This window comes from Stigmatopora nigra, chromosome 9 (genome assembly GCF_051989575.1).
Source record: "Stigmatopora nigra isolate UIUO_SnigA chromosome 9, RoL_Snig_1.1, whole genome shotgun sequence".
In the NCBI taxonomy this organism is placed as follows: Eukaryota; Metazoa; Chordata; class Actinopteri; order Syngnathiformes; family Syngnathidae; genus Stigmatopora; species Stigmatopora nigra.
In genome coordinates, this window is record NC_135516.1 from 8,957,799 (window position 1) to 8,974,730 (window position 16,932).

At 40.8% G+C, this 16,932-nt stretch overlaps 3 protein-coding genes across 4 annotated transcripts; 2 read left to right on the forward strand and 1 right to left on the reverse strand.

The window, feature by feature from the left end:
• The first annotated feature begins 721 nt into the window (after positions 1-721).
• LOC144201798 (aquaporin FA-CHIP-like) lies at positions 722-3,735 on the forward strand. 2 transcript variants are annotated; one of them, XM_077724578.1, is made up of 5 exons: positions 722-1,008; positions 1,217-1,585; positions 2,262-2,426; positions 2,518-2,598; positions 3,240-3,735. In XM_077724578.1, exons 2-5 carry the CDS (start codon positions 1,229-1,231, stop codon positions 3,417-3,419), a joined length of 783 nt encoding a protein of 260 aa, XP_077580704.1. In that variant the 5' UTR covers positions 722-1,008; positions 1,217-1,228; the 3' UTR covers positions 3,420-3,735. The 2 variants fall into 2 exon arrangements, with proteins under 2 accessions (XP_077580704.1, XP_077580702.1); XM_077724576.1 differs by having other exon boundaries at positions 723-1,008; positions 1,105-1,585.
• Positions 3,736-8,052: 4,317 nt separating this feature from the next.
• thoc1 (THO complex 1) lies at positions 8,053-12,279 on the forward strand. The gene is made up of 21 exons (XM_077724722.1): positions 8,053-8,185; positions 8,369-8,442; positions 8,518-8,578; positions 8,660-8,729; positions 8,953-9,071; positions 9,155-9,203; positions 9,288-9,383; positions 9,542-9,624; positions 9,710-9,783; positions 9,850-9,958; positions 10,026-10,160; positions 10,388-10,488; positions 10,565-10,631; positions 10,749-10,799; positions 10,867-10,937; positions 11,010-11,105; positions 11,182-11,247; positions 11,317-11,400; positions 11,470-11,617; positions 11,696-11,780; positions 11,910-12,279. The coding sequence occupies exons 1-21, from the start codon at positions 8,084-8,086 to the stop codon at positions 12,185-12,187; spliced, it is 2,019 nt and encodes a 672-aa protein (XP_077580848.1). The 5' UTR covers positions 8,053-8,083; the 3' UTR covers positions 12,188-12,279.
• Positions 12,268-16,509, reverse strand: usp14 (ubiquitin specific peptidase 14 (tRNA-guanine transglycosylase)). The gene is made up of 16 exons (XM_077724723.1): positions 16,347-16,509; positions 15,653-15,798; positions 15,349-15,381; positions 15,161-15,265; positions 14,987-15,090; positions 14,855-14,913; positions 14,632-14,762; positions 14,480-14,560; positions 14,320-14,402; positions 14,049-14,163; positions 13,918-13,983; positions 13,727-13,819; positions 13,545-13,664; positions 13,405-13,474; positions 13,190-13,297; positions 12,268-13,113 (listed from the first exon to the last, which is right to left on the reverse strand). The coding sequence occupies exons 1-16, from the start codon at positions 16,360-16,362 to the stop codon at positions 12,965-12,967; spliced, it is 1,479 nt and encodes a 492-aa protein (XP_077580849.1). The 5' UTR covers positions 16,363-16,509; the 3' UTR covers positions 12,268-12,964.
• Positions 16,510-16,932: the final 423 nt, after the last annotated feature.

Consider the following 16,932-nt stretch of genomic DNA (forward strand, 5'->3'; position numbering starts at 1 on the left):
AGTAAGCTTAAGTCATCCACAGACCAGTCCAGCTTAAAGAATTTGTTGTGGTAGTTAGCAAGGATTTTATTTTTTTTAACTATAATTGACAATAATGTTTCATTTTCATTATTTTCTTAGGCTTCTGACCCTTTTTGGAATAAGAGGGAACAAACAATGATTTTTTTTTAATGAATTACCTACACATATTGTGTTTTTTCTGATCACTTTTTTTTACTAAATGAATCCTTCAACTCGGTTAAATTGCTCTGTGATTAATTGCTTTCTAAAAATGTTGCCTGCCAATTAAATATTAAGTTATTTTTGCATTTATACAACAATACATATAAAGATCAACCCTATTATTTGTGCATTTGGTGCATAACTCTGAATTAAATCAAGATTAATCATGACCTACAATTTACTACATTGATCTCAACATATTGTCAGATTTTGACGCTTAAGACAAAGGAGATGCATTATTTTATTGACTGCCTCCATGTAATGTTCAAGTGACAAATATTACAGTATATGTTGAATTCAAGCTTCTTGTGTGGGCCATATTCAACGATAATTTCCGAACAATTCAAACTAATTAACTGTGATCATGGAAGAATCTAACATGTATCAAAGCGTGAGTCATAACGACAAGACTTTTTCAAGATGTCATCACACACAGACACGTGTCAGATCAATTTGATGACATGTGCGTTGACCAAACTGTTTATGACTTTGGTATCAAGTAGTTGCTCCCCTGTCCCAGGGTCAGGGTCTCCAGGTGCAGGCGACTGCTTCTTTCTCAACAGTTGTTCTTTTACCTCGTTTGGCTCCGTTCGCACTGACCGACATAGCACGTAATAATTCATTAGCGCTCACACTTGCAGTTAATGACTGACTGCCTTTGTCTAAACTCTCAAAGCAATTGATTTTCTTTGTGCTAAAAAGACTGAATTGGACTTAGACGTGAGGATAATTTAAGATTTTTTGGTGTGCCACTTTTCTCTAAGGTTCAAAGCTCACTATCAAAAGGTAGGAGGTTCTTTCCAAGTTGTGGAGTTTACTGGTTGAGTGGGGGCCGGAGGTGGTCTTTTCAATTCCTCATTAATTCAGTGTGGGTCTTTTCAGTTTTGCAAAGCCCGCCCACTGACCATTATCAGCTCTCAGGCCTTAAATACACCGCCAGTAGCTTTTTGTCAGTGAACACACCCACCCACCCGTCCCGCCTCGCACTTTGCAGCCGCTCGTCGCCATGAGAGAGTTCAAGAGCAAGGCGTTCTGGAGGGCCGTCCTGGCCGAACTGGTGGGCATGACGCTGTTCATCTTCCTCAGCATCGCGGCAGCCATCGGCAAGCCTGGCGACCCGGGTCAGGAGGTCAAGGTGTCGCTGGCCTTCGGGCTGGCCATCGCCACGCTGGCACAGAGCCTGGGTCACATCAGTGGCGCCCACCTCAACCCGGCCGTCACGCTCGGCATGCTCGCCAGCTGCCAAATCAGCGTCTTCCGGGCTTTCATGTACATCGTGGCGCAGATGCTGGGTTCGGCGCTGGCCAGTGCCATTCTGTATGGCGCGAGACCCGCCGCCACAAGTGTCCTGGGCCTCAATGCGGTCAGTAACCAAAGTTATGTCTTTTCAATGGAAATACAGGCAATGCAATAAGAGGCGCTCAACATACATTATAGTGTATGAATATTAGAGGGAAAAATAATTAGTTATGGTAAGCGAAGGCAAAATATTTTCTGTTTTTGGTGCATAAACTGAGTTAATATCTTCAAAATTGAGTCTTAAAATATGCAAATTATATATAAATCATTATACCACAAAAATTTTAGAATTTAAAAACAAAATATTGTAATTATCAGTCAGTATTTTAATGGGGGAAAAATATTTTATGAGGAAAAATCATTTTTTCTTCCTACCTTGGAGATTTTACAAAAGTAAAGTCCCATAATCAGAAAATAGACAAAGTACAATAAAAGAAAAAAATATTTGGAGAATTGAGAGTCAAGCTGTGCCATGGAACATTTATGGAGCATTTAATCATCTCAAATAGTGCAATTCTTAAAAGAAAAAGAAAAAAATGTCATTCCATTCACATTTCGCGTCGTCCTTGTTCCTCTGCTTTGCTTTTATTACGTTCCTAAACATGCAATGGGTCAAAGTTCTGTTGCCTCTGCACCCGCTATAGTATCAGCAGCTGGCATGGCAAGATATGTCATCTGCATGCTTTGCTAAGACCATTAGAAACCCTTAAAGTGGCTTTTTGGGTTGTTTTTATTTTCAGCTGAGCACTGGCCTCACCCCCAGTCAGGGTGTGGGCATCGAACTGTTGGCAACCTTCCAGCTGGTGCTGTGTGTTATCGCCGTCACTGATAAAAGACGGCGCGACGTCACCGGCTCAGCGCCCTTGGCTATCGGCCTTTCTGTGGCCCTGGGACACTTGGCGGCGGTGAGTTTAGATCCCGTTGTTTTGGATTTTGCTTCGGTTTCTGGCAAAATGGACGCTTAAGGTTTTTTTGTCTGTATGTTGGTCTTTCCAGATCAGCTTTACGGGCTGCGGTATCAATCCGGCACGTACTTTTGGTCCAGCTTTGATCATGAATGACTTCACCAACCACTGGGTACGTAAGAACTGAGAACCACATAGCAAGTCCAGATTGGGGTACACTTGGGGTACACTTGGGGTACACTTGGGGTACACTTGGGGTACACTTGAGGTACACTTGGGGTACACTTTATTTTTAGGTCTGGTTTTCTTTCCTCTTAAATGATTAAACAATATGAACAACCACAATGGAAATGCATCAAACTCCCATGTGCCACATTAAAACTGTCAATTAGAGGTCTCAGATTACCAAAGTAGTTTTTTTTAACAACTTTTGAGGTGTTTAATCCGAAATTAATTTTTAACAAGGAAAACACATGTTAAAAACTGTATACTTAACTATTTGGCTGCATTTGACAGGGGTCCAATCTATTTTAACAAGGGATAATATGTAAAGAATACACATCAGTGAATCAGTTATATTGACATAATATGATTTACTGCATAAATAAATAGTTGTGGCTTCAATGTTTAAATAACTTGTGTTTAATGTGGCTAGTATTCAACATATAGTGACAATAGAATAATTAGGAAAACACCCAACAATCTTTTTTGTTTAATGGCTGCAAAACAATAACTTTTTTTGTTTGTTTTTTAAGTTGCTGATGGTTACATTGGCAATTTTAGCATCCCAATTGACCAAAATACTCTCTGCAGGTATACTGGGTGGGCCCCATGAGCGGAGGTGTGGCGGCGGCGCTTGTTTACGACTTCCTCCTATCGCCCAAGTTCGACGACTTCCCCGGACGGATGAGGGTGCTGGTGAGGGGCCCCTCCAGTGACTACGAAGTCAATGGTGGCAACGAAGCCTCCACTGTAGAAATGTCCAGCAAATAGTCGGCCTGGCACACGGCTAGCTGGCCTTGCATGTCAATAAGCTCTTGTAAAAAGAAAAGAAAAAACATCTGTTTGTTTTAGCTGAATTCTATCAGGAAGGTGTTGAGGGTCTTTGTCGTAGCTCACGAACACGTAAACACACACTTGGCAATTTTAAAGTTGCAGCAAATGTATCAGCCTGTGTTGAAATGTTCATAATCAGTATTCTGTATGCTGTGTCGTTATTTTTTTGTATAAATGTATGTGCTTATATCACTTTTGTCTCTATTGTATTACACTTTTTTGTAAGAAAAAATAAAACATGTTTCACCTTGTTGTTTTTGGATGGTGTTTAATTTATTGGCTGCCATTGAGAGCAAAGGACGTCCAATCTATTTGAACTGGGAATTGCTCAGGATATGTCTGCATCGTTTTTGGACTCCAACAGTTGTTATTGTCATTGTGATGGAGGTGGAAATAGGGTGGGTGGATGGTGAGGGGTGTTCCTGGAATATTTCCAGTTGGCAACACAAATTCATCAATGGCCAGATTAACCCTTTTAGCAGGGGGCCCATTTTGGGGAACATTTTGTGGCCTCATCCAACGGCGCACAGCGATGTAGAGGTTTCTCTTTCTGTCACGGTTTTATTATCGTAATTTATGGATGATGTGAGAATAATTTGATGCAGTTAAAAGTTGATTCCGCAAGCTGTACACTCTGATCCCGTTTATCAGAGCTGTTGCGTGAATATTCACATTTTGTTTATTCTCTGGGAAGTGGGTTGCTGTTTTTCCCTCTGTATAATGAATAGCTGATAGTGCGTGTGAGGGAAAATTAATTATTCATGAAATTATCCATTTAAAAAATGTTCATTGAACAACAATATAATGACAACGCTGAATACCAATTAAGGCTCTAATTAGAATGAAAAGGCTTGGACTTGTCATTATCTTCCACTGATAAAATGTCCTAGGAGTACTAATAGTGATAATCAACACATCATAATGATTTGAGCAGGTTAATAACCCTGGTCAAACTTACATAAATGACTTTTATCTCCTCAATTGACTTGAACTCAGGGCATGAACCAGAAGTTCAATGACCAAGATGTTCATTTTTTTTAGATATTTTATGACACTGAGCAAATGAATTAAATATCTATCACTAAAATAAACCACTACTGTAAATGGCGCGAGTTCTTATATGACATCATGCCACATGTGTAAATCCCTTTCAAGAATCCATTCAAATGAATGAATCCCACTTTAAAAACTAAATCCCAAATATAGAATAGCCAGTCAGTAGGTGAGCACATAACAACAAAGCCCATTGGGATTTTCCCTCGAAAAAAAAAGCCATTGAAGGGAGTTGGACCGAGCGACTCTTTCGGATCTTACACTGGCATGGTCAGAAAAGAGTGGTTCTGGTGGAACTAGTTTCTGTTCCACGTGGTGGCTTTCTAAGCAATTTAAGTCCAGGAATGGGTTCCTTAGTGGTTACTCATTGGCTTATCATGGTTTGAGACAATAGTGATGTTAATACATTTGAAATTCCTGACAAATCAAATAGAAGAACAGAAAGCTTTTGATGTTTCTCGGTTTTACGCTCACGTTTTCGCCTGAATGCATCATGGCCACAGCAATGGGGGGCTCCACTAGATTGGGGGGGTTAATGGGCAGGGGTCCTTTGACAGTTCTCGGAAGTCTTTGGCTTTTCTCCAGCTTCTAATGTGCATGTTTTCATCTCATCTGGGAGTTTTGCATTCATAGATGTCAACCGAAATTTGAAAACAATTAATATATGAAACTCACAGAAAGTGACAAAAAAAATCTGAAGAAATAAATCTCTGAGTCTAATAAAAGATCAAACGTTCTCCAGTTGACAAAAAAAGATACGCCGAAAGCTTCTCAATAGCACACAGATGCTTCTTTTCACCTTCCAAAAGGCGCTTTTTGTCACAACAATGTGAACAAAAAAAAATCCTGTAAATCCACAGTTGCATTGTGGACACTTTTTTAAACAGTGTTACATTATTTACTGTAAGATGTAAAGACGTACAGCTGGCCTATAAAAGTATCAGCGGAAAAGCAGAAGCCTAAGGAAGGCTTTCATCCATTCATGTTGCACTTTTAGTTGCTTCTGTTTCCACGACAACAAGACTTTACTCCTGATAGCTTGTCCTGCTTAATGGTGCAGAATATTAACACACTGCTGAGCGTGACAACAAGCAAGGACACTCAAGCACATGTAACATTTTAACCAACATTTCTCATGGAAAGTCACAACCTTGCACAAAAATGTACCAAGACAAATGTGTAATTTGTTTCATAATGGGGAAATTATAAGTCACTTCTTGCCATACATAGCATTTGTATAGGCTTGCAAAAGTCATATTTTGTAATATTTTTATGATATAAATGAAGTATTTATATTAATAATTTCTTATTTGAACTTTTGTATTGAGAAAGTGACTAATACGTTGATAACCAGAAGACAAAAGTGTTAATATGCCATATTTTTTTTAATTACCATTTAAATTTCAAGTGTTTGAAGCCTGAAACACGAACCAAAACAACATTTATAGAATAAAATAAGAAATTATTGTATAGTATGTAATCACATAATACCATATATTCAAATACTTCTACCTTACATTTCATTAGTGATTTTCAATTCATGAATTAAATCAGCAAACAATGCAATTTAAAGATTCCTCCAGGCAATTTTTGTAAATACCACAATTGGAAGTCAAAAGTTTTTTTTTTTTAAATCAATCTTATTATGCAAATGTGCTTTTTTGTTGTTGATGCTTTGTTTTGTTTGACTGAATAATTTATTTCATCGTCTGCTGACAGCATGATGATGATTACAATGATTGATGATGAAAATAAACACGAAAATAAAAGACAATTTTGATGAATCTTTCCAATATGTGTTGTGACGCTATCCCGTCTCCCTCGATGCACATAAATCTCCTCCACGTTCTTTTTTTGGTGTTCTTTATTACGGTTTATGATTGTGTGATGATCCCACACCTGCTGAGCTAATCATTAAATAACATCCAATGACTTTGAAAGAGTTTCTCAACACTTTGTTCTTTCTATGGGGGTTAATCCAGTCAAGGTTTTTGAAATTGACACGATAAATTGTTGTGTTTTATTATGCACCAATCACAGCCCTGAGGCAGCACTCGCTCTGTCGCACATCTGCAAAGGTATTTATTAACATAACGTCGTAGTCAGTGTTCGGAATCATTTTACAACGCAATGGTAAAGGAGCTTGGTGTCCAAGTCCAAATTTTGCTTACTGGCTCCCTCAGTAAGGAAAACTACTCCCAAACTAGAAGCAATTATTGGGGAAAAAAAGTATTTTGCATCTTGTTATTTTTGTTACACTTTTCTCCTTCTATGCCATTAACTGAATGAGAGTTTTCCTCTTTTTTTGGCTGTCACAACACAAAAAAAACCCAAAAAATCAAGTTAACCCTGTAAAGTCTAATTAATTGACCCAAGGATTGTTTATTCTTCTTCCGCCATGTTTTTTTTTGTCACCTGAATCCTCATGAGCCAACCAGACTGCATTGGACTTTAGAAATCACACCGTGAGCACATTATGGCTATAGCCTGATATGACATAAAACATCTTCACGTGATGTTTTATGGGTGCCTTGTGTAATTGCTCCATTGGTGGGAGCATTGTGTGTGCCAAAATTGTTTTGCAGTTTGTGTTCACAATGCTCTTTTGTTTGTCCCGGGCTCGTTTTTGTACGAGAGTGTCGTTCCGCAAATGATTTGGCCCCCGGGGCTGCGGGGCTTGATTATTTCCAGGCCTTAGGGAAAATGAGAGGCTGTAGAGAAAGATGCTCTCATTATATGAACCTGTAAGTAATGACGTAGCAAAAGAGATTGTTGAAAAAGTTCAAACGTGGTTTGCAGTCTTCAGGCCTTGGCATTTTGGGGTCATTGCATCATCATACAAGGTCACGTTGCAGGTCTTATCAGGGGCTTTTTTATTTCAACTTTTATCCATTTAAACCTTGACCGAAACTTGGTTCCCTTCTTAACATGGACACTTTAACAGATACCAAAGAAGCCCTAGAAAATGTCTGATAATCGTGGAAACTTGCTTTTGGAGTTTTACCGTACTATTGGTGAATAATATAGTATAGATTAATCGTGAGCAGGATTTTCTACATTTCAAAAATTTTATTCACATTGTGTTGCATCTTAAGAATGCATCTTTTTTTTGTAAAGTATATCCTGAATTTAGAATGAGGCTGGAAGCCACCCAATAATACCATCATAGACTTTTGCATATAAGTTTCTAGGCATGATTGTTTCTCTAAATATAATGTGCAACAGTGCTGCCAGCAGGTTTTAAGTGGCGCTGCGTGGACTGTAAACAGCACGAGATTTGCTTGAAATAAAGAGTTTTTCTTTTTTTGATTAAGGAATCCATGAATTTGAATGCTATAAAAAATATAAACAATAGAAAATAAAAAGGTAATTATGGGAATGTCATTGAACGCATCACTCTCTCACGTCGAATGACCAAGAACACTATTTAGAATTAACAGATATTTTAAAATGTATTTCTTTTTTTCTCTCTTTAAAAAAATGTAATTTATTTGGCTATTAAAATATTTTAAATCCCATGTCGAAAAATAAACAGGTTCTTTGTTTTTATGATGAAGAACCCGGAATCAGTATGCATGTTTTCCGGCTTGCCTTGTGTAAAGATGTCGCCTCCCTTGTTTGATTTTGTCGAGGCTAAAGACAAGCTCACGGTGGGGAAAAACGTCAAATTGTGTTTATTTATGGAAAACAACCATTGTTAATGTTGTGCTGTGTCGTCCGATTTCTTCATCTGCAAGATCGTGAGCCGTGATGACCTTTTCGTTACCTATTTAATAACTTTGCTAACAATCTGGTGTTGTCTCACTTTAAATGTTCCTGCGGTAAACTCATAGGAATCCGCAAAGAAAGCACTGAACGACAAAAGCAGCAAAGCCGTCATTAACGCCTTCCATCACATTCCTGGAAAGTAAGTGATCACATTGTGGAAAAAAACGAAACCCTCCACATCATTTATGCTAAAAGCGCGTTGATCCCCTTGCAGTGAGACCGAAAAGAAGACCACACTGGACCAGGCTTTTAGGGTGGTTCTCGGAGAACAGATCGTAAGCTTTTATGACTTATAATTTTGTCTTATTGTTTAAAAATGGGCTTTCTTTTGAACTTGTGTTTGTGATTGTCTGCAGACGAACCGGGCGTCTAAATGTGAAGACTACCTATCTCTCATCTGCATGAGCATAGATGCAGTCACTGAGGGTATGTAAACCCACTCACTTACATTATTGCTTTACTATTTGACTCATCTGGTTTCTATTGACATCTATGGACGTCCAAACTGAGACGATTGGCTCTCAAAGTTTGCTGAAAATTTACCTATTTAAACATGTGTCTAAGTAAAGTGGGCTTTGTTTTTGATTCGGAAATGAACATGATTATTTGTAGTCATCAGCAGTGTTAATATTATGAATCTGCCATGCAGGGATTTGCTCTGCAACAACGCCATTCGTGTTGCTGGGGGACGTGCTGGACAGTCTTCCGTTGGACCAGTGTGACAACATCTTTACCTTTGTGGAGGAGAACGTCTCCACATGGAAATCGGTAAAAAAAAAAAATAATAATACTCCACTCAAGGTTCTTAGCTTCTCAATTTTTCCGTCTGAAATGTTTCCTGTCATTTCTAGAATTCATTCTACACTGCTGGCAAAAACTACTTGCTGAGGATGTGTAATGGTAAGCTATTTTAGTTATTGTTTTTCTTCAATTTTTCTGACATTTTTACTGTGAAATTCGCTCACTTATTTTCCATTTTTATAGATCTCCTACGACGTCTGTCCAAGTCCCAGAACACCGTATTCTGTGGACGGATACAACTTTTCCTAGCTCGTCTTTTCCCACTCTCGGAAAAATCCGGTAAGAGCATCTGAAAAATTTCAAATCGCACCAATAATTCTCAGAATAAGACATTTGACAACAGGCCCTTCATTCAATATGCACCCTTTTAGTGTGGAAAATGTGATAATTGATATCTATACATGCTAGTCATTAGTTTTTTTTGTTCTTGCTTGCAGGTCTGAATCTCCAAAGCCAGTTCAACCTGGACAATGTCACAGTTTTCAACAAAAATGAAGACGAAAGCACTTTTGGACTCAAGGTTGGCCTTTTTCCCCAAATTATTTTTTTACATCTGAGTAACCAGAAGCATCCCCTCGACACTGTCATTGTTGTTGCCATGGTAGCACACGGAAGAAAAGGAAGATGGCATGGAGGTGGAGGAAGGAGAGATGGGGGACGAAGAAGCACCAGCGTCATGGTATGCCACAACTTCCGTCAACATAGCGTCTGAAGAGACTGACCCACGTTCCCGGTGCATTTTCAGCTCCATCCCCATCGACTACAACCTTTACAGAAAGTTCTGGACGCTGCAGGACTACTTCAGGAACCCAGTGCAGTGCTATGACAAAGTCTCCTGGATGACCTTCCTCAAGGTACGTACCGCGGGTCGCCAATGGACGCCGTGGCGGGGTGTTAAATGCAGCCGTGTGCTAATGGCAGTACTCGGACGAGACGTTGGCCGTGTTCAAGAGCTTCAAACTGGACGATATGCAGGCCTCCAAGAGGAAACTGGAAGAGCTTCGGGCTGCCGGAGGGGAGCACGTTTACTTTGCCAAATTCCTCACCAGCGAAAAGGTCGTACCAGTACTTATTGATTCATTTTGAATTTTTTCCATGCCTTAACTCATTACAATTTAGGATAGAAATGAAATATACCAATATATTTGAGGTTATTTAGTTTGGGAGGGATTTTGGTAGTATCTTGTTTAGACTATAGTTTGCCTCTTAATCATAGAAATACTTTAAATGATATTTTTTATTGATTTTGGGTTTTTTTGCTCTTTTCATGGCAACCTTTGCAGTTGATGGACTTGCAGTTGAGCGACAGCAACTTCCGCCGCCACATTCTGCTGCAATATCTGATCCTCTTTCAGTACCTCAAAGGACAAGTCAAATTCAAAAGGTAGTCATTAGTCACAAAGACTTTATTCACTCATTCAACATTCCCCCCCAAAAAACTCAATTTACCCCCCTTGAAGCTCCAGCTGCATGCTAAATGACGACCAGACAGCATGGATTGAGGAAACCACAAAGCTGGTTTATCAGGTAAGATTCAAAAAACAACCACAATTGCTTGTATTTTCACATCTCTTCATACTTTGAACTTATCACCATACAATGGTAGCGAAATAGTTCAAAATGAAGGTATACTTTTGTCTGCAGCTTCTGAAGGAAATTCCTCCTGATGGCGACAAGTTTGCTACCATGGTGGAAGTGAGTCAAAACTTTTGCTAACATGACATTTTAAGAAATCATGCCAATGTTGCATTCTTCTGACCAGCGGATCCTCAACACTGAAGAAAACTGGATCGCTTGGAAAAACGAGGGCTGCTCGAGCTTTGTGAAAGAACGGTACGTCTCCAGTCTTTTTTAAAAAAAAATTTTATTAGTAATATTTTGACACTTTATTTTTTTTTTTTCTAGGCCGGTCGATGACAAGCCAAAGCGGCCCACCAGGAAACGAGCAGCACCAGAAGACTTTTTGGGGAAAGGGCCCGACAGAAAAATCTTCATGGGAAAGTCGGTATCCTCATTATTGTTATCCATGACTTGTTTTTAGCAAAATTAAGTATTTTTGGTTGTTGTTTTTTGCAAGTGATGAATTGACGCGTCTGTGGAACCTAAACCTGGACAACATGGAAGCCTGCAAGTCTGACAGCAGGTAAAAACTCCCATCTCGGCTATTTTGGAGCAAGGATTTCAAACAGTTTGGGTCTTTCCCCCGATTCAGGGAATTCATGCCCTCGCTGGATGAATTTTTCACTGAAGCCATCGAGCAGGCCGACCCGGTCAACATGGTAGAGGAAGAGTACAAGTAAGTCTCCTCAGCCCTACAAAAAAAAAAACAATTGAAAGTAATCATCTCTTTTTGTTTTTCGCAAAGGGTTGTCCGGAATCCAAATTACGGCTGGCGAGCATTAAGGCTGCTCTCCAGGAGAAGTCCGCACTTTTTTCAGCCCACCAACCAGAAGTTTAACAGCTTGGCTGACTACTTGGACAGCATGGTCAGCAAGCTGGCCAAAGAGCTGCCCGTAAGGAAAAGCGCCCGCTTTCACTGGACTTGTGAAAACGGCCGTTGACGTGATGAGTCGTTTGACCGGCCGTTGCAGAAGGACATCCCTTCGGAGGAGATAAAGACGGGCGAGGAGGACGACGACGAAAATGGCGACAATCTGCTCAAAGACAGCAATGACAGTGAGTTGTTTTTCCTAAATTATTTTTTTCAAACTATTTTAGGGTAGTTTTCCATATTTTTCCCTTTCTCACTGTTTTCTTTTCCCTTTCCTGTTTATTTTTTGACTTATTTTCCTTTTGCCTACCCAGGCCCGAGCATGCCAAGCAAGATGGTAAGCAACCAGCAGATGGATGATGTCGCGGCCAAGCTGGGAGGCCGCTGGAAGTCACTGGCCTCGCACTTGGAAATGCGTGCGGCCGAGCTGCGCGAGATCGAGAACGAAAGCGAGGATGCCGAGATCAGGGCCAAGCTTCTGCTGGTCACCTGGCAGGACCGGGAAGGGACGCAGGCTACCGTGGAGAGTCTGGTGGCAGCCCTCAACGCCGCAGGCTTCGCCAAGATGGCGGATGAGCTCAGCGAGGTTTGAAACAAACCCTGAGGTCTTTTTTTTTTTTCATACTAAGATGGTAGAAAGTTTTTAATTCCTAGTGTCACATTAAAGACAACTTTTGATACAGATTTGCATACTCTCTTTTTATTTGCAACACTTATGAAAGCTATCAGCCAATAACTTAGAACAAGAGTGAAGATGAAGCACAAAATGTGCTTGTAGAAACAAAGAGAATGCATTTTTTCCCGTTTCTTAGTAGGCAATAATAAGACTTGGAAGAAACCATCATGGCTGGACTGATCACTCTTAACGTTCCAAAGGAAGAATGGACATTTGGCAGAAGTTCTAGAGCAGTTGTGGACAACCTCAATATTACTGTGTAGGTGACCATATTTTAGCTGAAATAAGCACACTAAGGTTGTCACTTTTCTTCCACTGTCAGCTGGAAATCCTCTAATTTTTCCCCATCAACACAATATTTTGCTCCCCCAACATTTAAACAGCTATATAATGATGTATTGTTAGTAGCAGGAGGTTGTCCACCTTGCTGCAGAACAGAAGAGGAACAAACATGAAGCAAGCGAGTGAAGACAAATGCTTAAAAAACAGTTGACGCTTATAAAACATTAGCAGCGTGGCAATCGAACAGTCTTTTTTTCTCTCTTTGAAGCTCACAACGGTTGAAATTTAAACACCTTACGGGAAAACAAAAATTCTTCGACATGTTCCAATAAGACACCAGTTTTATTGCACGGCTTATGCAAACAGTGCGTTTTTGGGGGGGAGAAATGGCAACATTGTCCCACCGCTGGGTTACTGTGCATCGTCTTCCGGTATCTCCAGCCGCCGCGGTCCGTAGAGTAGAACGTACGCAATGTGCCAGTCGCCGCCGCCTGACAGCCGCAGGATGTCCTCGGGTGACACCACACTCACTTTGTCGTCATCAAACTTCACCCACTCGTCTGCGGAGACATTATCACGTCATCCGTGTCAAAAATCAATGAAGTGGATGGGCATTTAAATGTTATGCTCTCTTACCTTCTTTCCTCTTGACCCAGCCAACGTAGTGACCCGATGAACTGGAGCGGCCTTGATGTGTCAGCACGGCCTGCAGGTCATAGTAACCGCTGTTGTTGGAGCCTATATCTGCAAAATGGACCATACAAACACTTTACTGATGCTGCTAACCATCCAATCATTTAGATGCATGGCATTGAAATATCATTCAATGGCCACATTTGGTCACAACTTACCATCAGGGAACGAGAAGGGTTCGTATTTTTCCTCCTTGGGTGTGCCTTCCTTCTTCGTCACTTGTTTGGGCTGCAAAAGAAAATAATATTGCATCATTTTATTTAATGGGAACCTAGAATCAAGGGTGCCACAATATTACCTTTTGCTCCAGCTTCTTATCCTCCATCTCCTTGAACTTTGACCTGGCGGGCACCATGCTTTCCTGCACCTCAGCTGTACACAGCTCATAGACATCCAGCATTAGGGGGAACTTCACGTCCTGGAAACGGAAGGGAGGCAGTGGTCACATGAGGAATGCGGCCAATGGAGATATTGACCCACCTTGAGAACTTTGGCATTTACAGACTCTTTTTCCTTGTAGTAGAAGCGAACCATCTGTACTGTCAGGTAGGCGGGGAGGCGGCTCAGCTTGGACTACAGCCAATGAATAAGAAGGCGGATTATTTTGAATTTGCCAAAACTAAAGAAAAATAGATTTGATGAGTGGCTGGAGTCTCTTTTTGCCTCCTTACCGATTTAATGTAGAGAGCATTTCTGTCCAAGGTGGTAGACATCTTGGTGATTTCTTCCTGAAGTCTCTGCATACATGAGCAAATGTGTTTATTGGCACACTTCTCAACAACTTGAATTAAAAAGCACATACCAGCCTCAGACCCGTGGCCAGATACTTGACTTCCTGATTGATGAAGCAGCTCAACTGAAGCTGGCTTTCTTTCCCTTTGATTGGCTCCTCCTCCTCAGACTCTGTGCATTTCATGCTGAACAAGACTTAAGGAGAAAAAATTCAAATTGTAATGGCCTCGAATGCATTGATACAAAAATATAACAGTCAATAATGACTTTTGATTAATGTTTCCCTTTTCTCAAATTGGGCTAAGAATTGCAATTTCAGTTCAAAAAGCAAACAAGGATACGTCGTCTCAAACTCGACACCAAAATACTGATCGATAAAGTTTTTCTTTGCGGAGGCAGAAGCGGCTCCGCTTTCAGAGTCGGTCTGAAATGAAACGCAACAGTAATTAGGTTATTTTTCAAAAATACTTCAAGTCTGCAGTACATAAAGAACTGCATGACCTCCATGGGCGTCTCTGCCTCGAGTGGCTCCAGCTTCTGCTGAAGAACTCTCATCATCTGCAGCCAACATTCATTTGCATCCTGAAGGGAACACATTGGCACACCAATTAGCGACACGAAGCTTGCCGATTTACTCTGAGCGGTTTCCGCACCTGCTGAAGGTATTGACCCTGATCTCCTTTCTCGGCGAATTGCGGGAAGGCCATGTGGAGAAACTGCAACAAGATGATGGGAGGCAAACTGGATGAAGTTTTGTCCATCGTCTCATACAAGTCACGCAGAGCTGAGGAAACAAACAGGAGAGCACATTTTAGCTCACATTCCAGCACAAAGGTAGTAAATCAAATAAATAATTGGATCGTGCATCCTTCCTACCCGCAGTGATGTACTGTGAGGACAAGTTGGGCCCAGAAGATCGCAGTGCACCCGAATACCTGCAGAGGGAGACACGCATCGTCAAATGAATGGGAGTCAATGGGTAGCCAAGAGAGAGAATGAGGAACTGACTTTCTGAGTGCACTTTTGAGCTCAGGGACAGAACGCAGACACTGCACAGTAGCATTCATGTAGCAGGTATTTCCCAGATTGGTCAGCCCGCAGGGAACGTCCATCTGACAACCATGTGGACAAGTAGAGTCAATACACATTACAATGTAAATACATTGACCATGCTTTACTTACAGCTGAGGCCAGCTGTTCATCGGTCATGTCTTCGACAAACATGGGTCTGACGGCGGGCTCCTCGGGCAGAGCCTCTGCTGATCCCATCATCAACAAAGTCATCCCCTAAGTACACACATCATATTTCAATGCATCTTTATCACTCACTCAGATCATTGAAGTCTTACTAGAAGTGGTTAAATACTCACATTTTTCAGCTTTATGTTACCCCACTCTTCATCCTGAAACGTAAAAGAGGCATGGATTAAAAATTTCTCGGAAGTAAACAACCGATTTCTTCACTTTCCTTGTCTGTGTTACAATAACTATTCAAATCCCAAAACAAGACATTTTCTATTTCTGATGCTCTGAACAAAAACACTAACTTTTGAATAATACATGACAGTCATAAGTATAAAATCTATCACAATAATGATTACAGATTAGGATTAATTTTAGCTCAAAAGACAATTGTGATCCACATTTTTGCTGGCAAAATAAAATGTGATTTACCTTAAGGGTACCTCCCTTCACCATCACCTTCTGTCTGTCAGGCTGCACTCCTGTCAAGGCAAAGAGTTGAGCCTTGAACACCATTGGTGGCTCTTCAGTGTTGAGCTCCACGGCATCAAACTTCTCTTTGCCCCATTTCACATTGACTAGACGAGGGGAAGACAAGCCAAAAGTGTTATTATATTAAATTTGACAACTTTGCGACGCCACTGTCGCTTGTCCACCTACCATCGTGAGTCAGCGACATATCCCCCCAAGTAAATCCCAGTCCCACCAAGTTAAACATATTGCAGGACACGATTTGTGATTTATTACCAAATTAAACAGCAATCGGCACGATTGTTTTAAAGCCAACATGCTTTTAAATGGTACCAGAGAGCCACCTGCTTAGCCAAACTGCTAGCAGAGTTAGCGGGAACAAGCTACTACTAGTATCAATAAATGCCAGTTATTCCAGCTACAAACATTTAATAACACATCCAGTATAATTACATGGTCACTGTTGACCGATGAGTCTAGTCTTTCGAGTTGTAGTCTACCATTAACGTCCAAAATAGCAGAAGACGTTCTGTAGCCGTTAGCACGCTAACTGCACATGAGCTAACATGCTAATGATATCTTAGTGTGGTAGATCATGAGAACTCGTTTCATGGATTTTAAAATTCCCGAATCCGTGTAAAGGATGAGTCCATACCTGAAAACACAGGCATGTTGGGCAGGGTGTTAGGTGCCGACGTGTTCTTTTTGTCCTGCTTTCAGTCCACTGGGGGCGCGAACGATTTGACTTGGCTGCTGGTTGAGTGCAGTCTCAACTTCATTCAAATGCAATGACGCTGCAACAACACGCTGAGAATTTATCGATGCATTCGAGTTTCGACTCGTCAGGCCTGAGGAATCACCACATATAGTATTTGGGGCCTAATTTGCATTGTAAAATGAACACTCTTTAAACATACAAATGTCAAACCCTTAATTAAATTATAGTGCAATATTCGTTGCTTTCTTGAAAAATAAATCAATTTTCCAATGGGAATATGGTGCAACACTTCAAATATACTGCACCCATTGAACATGTTCATATTCTGTACAATTTATCCTCATAAGGGTCGCGGGGGTGCTGGAGCTTATCCCGGCTGACTTTGGGCTCCAGGCGGGGAAAACGCCGAATTGGTGGCCAGCCAACCGCAGTGCACAAAGAGATTTAAAGTGTTCAAATGGCCAAGTCTGCATGTTTTTGGGATGTGGGAGGAAAACCGGAGTACCCAAGGAAAACCCATGCA